A 6,557-nucleotide genomic window follows, 5' to 3' on the forward strand; every position below is an offset into this window, starting at 1 on the left:
TGTAGATTAATGAAACTGGATCTGTGTCTCTCACCTCATACAAAAATCAAGTCAAGGTGAACCAAAGACTAAAATATAAGACCCAAAACTATAAAAAATTCTAGAAGACAACATCAGAAAAACTCTTGTAGACATCAACCTAGGCAAAGAATTCATGACTCAGACCTCAAAATCTGATGCAACAAGAACAAAAATAAATCGGACCTAATTAAACTAAAAAGCTTCTGCACAGCAAAAGAAATAATCAGAGTAAATAGACAACCTATAGAATGGGAGAAAATATTTGCAATCTATGCATCCAACAAAGGACTAGTATCCACAATCTACAAGGAACTCAAATCAGCAGAAAATAAAATAATCCCATCAAAAAGTGGGCAAAGCACATGAATAGACATTTCTCAAAAAAAGATATACAAATGGCCAACAAATGTATGAAAAAATGCTCAACATTACTAATCAGCAGGGAAATGAAAATCAAAACTACGAGACACCACCTTACTCCTGCAAGAATGGCCATTACTAAAAAGTCAAAAAACAATAGATGTTGGCACGGATGTGGGGGAAAGGGAAGACTTATACACTGCTGGTGAGAATGTAAATTTAGTACAACCTCTATGGAAAACAGTATGGAAATTCCTTAAAATGCTAAAAGTAGATCTAACATTTGATCCAGCAACCCCATTACTGGGTATCTACCCAAAGGAAAGGAAGTCATTATATGAAAAAGATGCTTGCACACATATATTGATAGCAGCACAATTCATAATTGCAAAGATGCAGAAAGCCAACCTAAGTTCCCATCGACAAATGAATGGACAAAAAATATATATACCATGGAATACTACTCCGCCACGAAAAGGAATGAAGTGTGTCTTTTGCAGCAACTTGGATGAAGCTAGAGGCCATTATTCTAAGTGAAGTAACACAGGAGTGGAAAACCAAAATCATTATGTTCTCACTTCTAAGTGGAAACTAAGCTACGAGTAAACAAAGTCAGACAGGGTGATATAATAGACTTTAGAAAATCAGAAGTGGGAGAGTGGGTGGGAGGTTAGGGGTAAAAAAAGAACTACACATTAGGTACAATGCACACCACTCAGGTGATGGGTGCACAAATATCTCAGAATTCACTGCTATATAATTCATCCATGTAACCAAAAAAACCCCACTTGTACCCCAAAACCTATTGAAATAAAAAATTAAGAAGGAAAAAACATTTTCCTTTGCTTTGAAAAGGACCTCCTGGCATGGACTGGACTATCAAACTCTCAAAATTTTAATGATGTGACAATTTCACGGTTCTCTATAGAGTTTATTCCTTCTCTTGAGAGCATATGCGTACTACTAAAGTATCTAATGCTTGCCACTTCTTCATCTGGTTTGACAGCATAGTGTTATTAATATAACAGACAGTTAAGACAATCTATAAAATATCCAAATGGTTCAGGTCTTTTCAGGCTATGTTATGACAGAGTAAGACAGCAAATGTATGTGTTGGCCATTCCAAGTGAATGCTAACTGTTCCTAATTCTCCTTTCCAAAAGAGGTGGAAAAGAAAGTTTACCAGACCAATGATCACATATTATATACCCAGGTCTACATTAATCTGCTCTAGCAAAGATACCACCTTTGGCATAGCATCTGCAATTTAGACTACTGCCGGGATAGATTTACAACAGTCTGTTGGCATTCTCCAGGAAGTGACTAGCTTTTATAGGCGACACACTGGTGAATTAAATGGAGATAGGATAGGAACTATTTCTGTATCTTTGGGATATTTGTACCCCTACATAATGCAGTATAATTTTTGAAATACTATTTAGACTGGGTGTGGTAGCTCACACCTGTAATTCCAGCACTTTGGGAGGCCAAGGCATGTGGATCACTTGAGGCCAGGGGTTCAAGACCAGCCTTGCCAGCATGGTGAAACCTTGTCTCTAATAAAAATACAAAAATTAGTTGGGTGTGGTGGCATGTGCCTATAATTCCAGCTACTCGGGAGGCTGAGGCAGGAGAATTGCTTGCACCCAGGAGATGGAAGTTACAGGTTGTGCCCCTGCACTCCAGCCTGGGCAACAGAGTGAGACTCTGTCTCAAAAAAAAAAAAGAAAGAAAAGAAAAAAGAAATACTATTTTAGACTGGGGAATAGGACAGTAGTTTCGTGACTTCCCTACTATCATAGTTGTCACCCACAGGACAAGGAACAAGTGTAGAGTTGTACCAACTACAAAGTGTATCTTTTCCAATTATACATTCAGGAAATGATGTAATGATCACTGGGAAGTTGTCATTTGGTGAACCCAACATGCACCGCATCTGAACTAGGACTCCACATATTACCCAACTCCCAAATGCCTCCACTCAAAAGAGGAGTGATGACCCTTCTAGGAATCTGGGAGTAAATGTCAACTCTGTGTCCAACAGTCCTTTAAATATTATGATATTCCTTTTTCTTCCAGGTGTTTAATTGTGCAAATAAATGGTCATAGGTATGTTTGAGCAAAGTACTGGTACATCATTACTATGTGTATATGTACTTAGAATTGTTGCACAGTCCTTCCTTCTGCCATTTATTAAAGCAGTCACAGTGATGCTGTGTCCTCCCAGCTCCTCCCAAAAAGGTAGAGTTAGGAATTATTTAATATCTTCTGGAGACTTTAGACATTTTCCTCTATACTATATCAGGGAAATTCTGGCATTTCAACTGCCCTGATTATAGTGACAGCCTACAACAAAACGGCTGAATGGGTATACATACACAATAAATTTTTGTAAATAAATTGACCCCATAAATGCTGGGTTTGCTGGTGATGGGGTCACTCAGTAGAGAGCCCACAAATAGAGATTGCTTTTAAGTAAAGAAGCTATTCTGATACGTTTTATTAACAGAGATGCATTATAGTGCACAGGTTATAAGAACAAACTCTGAATTCAAACTAGCAGACTTTGAGTCCAGACTTACTACTTCATAATCTTGAGGATATTTAGCAACTCTGCCTCAGACACCTCCTCTCTAAAATGGGTATAATGAGAGAATGAATCTGCATCATAAGATTCAAATAAAGCACTTAGAAGAGTACCTGGACCATAAGAAGCACTATATGAGTAACATGAATTATCTCCCCTAGGACACAAATGATGAAAGGCGATCAGAGCTTCATTACCTCATGATGGAAACCTCAATTAATAGGTTTGTTTCTATATTTTAGTAACCATGTTAGATTAAAATTCACAGAATTTGGGGAAAAAGAATTTTCACACATCTTTTACAAATCTTTCCATTTTTGCTGAAATATTTGAAATTTATCCTTCTGAGAAAGAGGCATAAATACCTTAGTGTAACTTATGTAATTCACCAATCACATTTCTGTTTCCCAAAATAAGAAACATCATCCACTGTAAGCAATGGAATGAACTTCAAACCTATAAAATAGAATTTAATCAAAGGTCTCTGTGAATACTACCATAGACAAAATAACACTGTTTAATAATAAAGTTCAAGCATTTTTTTTTTATATAATTAATGATTTAAAATTCAGCTTTGGTAGAACTTGAACAAGAAAATGTAAAGTAATGATTTAAAATTCAGCTTTGGTAGGACTTGAACAAGGCCATGTATTATGGTGGCAGAAATTAGGGAAGGATTCAGAAATGATAAAGAAGTGCTAAGTGCTAATGATTTCCTGGTAGGACGTAATAGAAATGATTAGTATAAAGCTCTCTCTTCAAATAGACTCAAAATTAGTCCTACAGGAAAAGCTGGAAGAGTGGAATATGAGCATCAAATCAAAAACAAAGTTGATCTGAAAGTGAAAGTCACGGTTTCTGGTGCCTGGCTCTCTTTGATGATTTCCAGCTGTGTGCCTTTGGGCAAACTGTAGTCACCACTCAATTCTTGGATTTTAGTACATGTAGTTTGAAGGGATTACAACAAATGGTGTTGGTAATCCACTCTAATTCTAAATATAGGACTAACAATTTTCCAGATGGCCAGACAGAGAAGCCTAAAAAGGAGGTAAAATATGTAGAGACTGGAGCAACACAAAGCAAACACTTTAGGAACAAAAAGAATTAAAATCAAGAGAGTTAGATACTAAACAGGCCAGGTGTGGTGGCTCATGCCTGTAATCCCAGCACTTTGGGAGGCAGAGGCAGATGGATCACTTGAGGTCAGGAGTTCAAGACCAGCCTGGCCAACATGGTGAAACTCCATCTCTACTAAAAATACAAAAATTAGCCAGGGGTTGAGATGGGTGCCTGTAATCCCAACCCTCAGGAGGCTGAGGCAGGAGAATTGCTTGAACCCTTGAACCAGAGAGGCAGAGGTTGCAGTGAGCTGAAATCATGCCATTGCACTCTAGCCTGAGTGACAGAGCAAGACTCCATCTCAAAAAAAAAAAAAAAAAAAAAAAAGAGAGTTAGGTAGTAAACAGGTTAATTGAATGTGTAGTTTGTCTATCGATAATCTGTCCAATAGAGAAAAAGATACATAGTATTATTATTTGTTCAATTACATGGCACTCACCTAGAACAAGGTCTTTCAAAGTGGTAGGTTACAAAAGACATTAAGATTTAACATTTAGCACTTTGATGCACATGGTGCAAAGAATAACACCACTTCTAATTTAACGGTGAAATTGTTACCATAATTTAATAGATTTTCAGGCATATAATATGGCCTCAGTCTTCGGTATTTCTCTGAAATTGCATAGTTTCTTTTATGCAACCAGCATGAGGAATAATTCATAGTTACACATCTTCACAGCCAACCTATTTACAAAATCTTTGTAAAATGCACAAGACGACTGCACAGTCTCCTCATTGCCACTTTCATGTCATTGTTCCTGAATGTGTAGATAACTGGATTCAGAAAAGGAGTAATAAATGCATCAAAAATAGCAAGATATTTATCCAGGTGTGATGTGGGAGAAGGCCATGTGTAGAAAAACATCAGTGGCCCAAAGAACAAGATGACCACAGTGACATGAGCTGACAAGAGTGGAGAGGGCCTTGGCTAAACCACCAGAAGAATGTTTCCAAACAGTGAACAGAATGAACATGTAGGAAATTACCAGCAAGACAAAGGAGCCCACAGAAATGAGTCCACTATTGACAGTGACCATGAACTCCAGTTCTTGGGTGTTTGTGCAGGCAAGTCTGAGGAGCCGAGGGAGGTCACAGTAAAAACTGTCAAAGATATTAGGACCACAAAAAGGTAAATCTATCACAAAAACTAATTGGACCAATGAGTGGATAAGGCCAATGATTGAGGAAGTGGCTAAAAGGTAGAGACACATTCTTGGGCTCATGATGGTCAGGTAGCGGAGAGGTTTACATATGGCCGTGTATCTGTCAAAGGCCATGGCTATGAGCAGCGCCATCTCAGTGCCCCCAACAGCATGGTTAAAAAAGATCTGAGTAATACATCCCCAAAAGGAGATGGCTTTGTGCTTCTTGAAAATATCACAAATCATCTTAGGGGCTGTAATTGAGCAAAATGCCATATCAATGATTGAGAGGTTAGCCAGGAGGAAATACATGGGGGAGTGCAGATGAGCATCCGTGATTACAGTAAACACAATGACAATGTTTCCCATCATGCTTGCAAAGTAGAACAACAAGGAGAAAACAAAAAGTAGAAGCTGAATCTCCCATGAGTTGGTGAGCCCCATGAATACAAATTCTGATACTACAGAGTGATTCATTCCATTCATTGCCTCAGACTCCAAGATCAGTTTTCATGTTACTTACCTAAAGGAAGAAAGAAAATGAGAAAGAATTACCTAGGCAAGTATTCATGTTCAAGAAAGAAAGCCTCCACCCATGAAAATAAGTGTCATATTAACATCTCACACAGCCAAATAACCCTCATCACATGTATGCTGGACTTCTACTTAGAGGGGTCAGCTGGCTTCTATTTGGCATTAGGGTTTTCAAAACTACTACTATTAAATTAATTCCATCCTTAGACCTATCTCTCCTCTGCTTTTGTGTTACATGAATATTTCCTATTTGATCCTTCCCAGGATGTTCTATTTGGGTGAGATATAAGGTCATCTTTAAAAACTTATCACTATGATTACTTATCAATGGATATGATTTCAACCAGTGACATGAGCCACCTAACAATTACTCATGCACAGCATACAGCTGTTCTACTATTTATATTGCTTGATTAGACTTTAGACGTTTCCCTTCTTTTTCTAAATTTCAAAATTTCTCTTATTCTATTCTCCAATTCACAAAATCTAATTCTCAAAATCCCAGCCAAATTCTCACTTATGTGTGAAATCTTCCCAATGTGACCAAGACTCTGTATTCTCATCGCACCATCAGCATTTATTTTACTCTGCTTCTCACAGTTATAGAAATGTCCATTTCTCCAATTAAAATGTAGACTCTTGGATACAGAAGCCATGACTGATCCACAATGGTAGCTCCCACCATCATCACCATAACCAGTTGTGACCAACACAGTCATATAATAAGTGTATCACGCTTGTTGAATGAAGGCATACATTAATGGGACTGAAGAATGACACTGGAGTCAAGAGAG

The 6,557-nt window shown here is 37.8% G+C and overlaps 1 protein-coding gene across 1 annotated transcript; it reads right to left on the reverse strand.

Annotated features, from left to right (window-relative positions):
- Positions 1-4,775: 4,775 nt before the first annotated feature.
- On the reverse strand, positions 4,776-5,799 carry LOC103231299 (olfactory receptor 4F15). Its single transcript, XM_037987892.2, is given in 2 exon segments — positions 4,776-4,997; positions 4,999-5,799. Coding segments are annotated over 2 exon segments (939 nt in total). The 5' UTR covers positions 5,716-5,799.
- Positions 5,800-6,557: the final 758 nt, after the last annotated feature.

The sequence above is a fragment of the Chlorocebus sabaeus genome, chromosome 29 (assembly GCF_047675955.1).
Source record: "Chlorocebus sabaeus isolate Y175 chromosome 29, mChlSab1.0.hap1, whole genome shotgun sequence".
Classification (NCBI taxonomy): domain Eukaryota; kingdom Metazoa; phylum Chordata; class Mammalia; order Primates; family Cercopithecidae; genus Chlorocebus; species Chlorocebus sabaeus.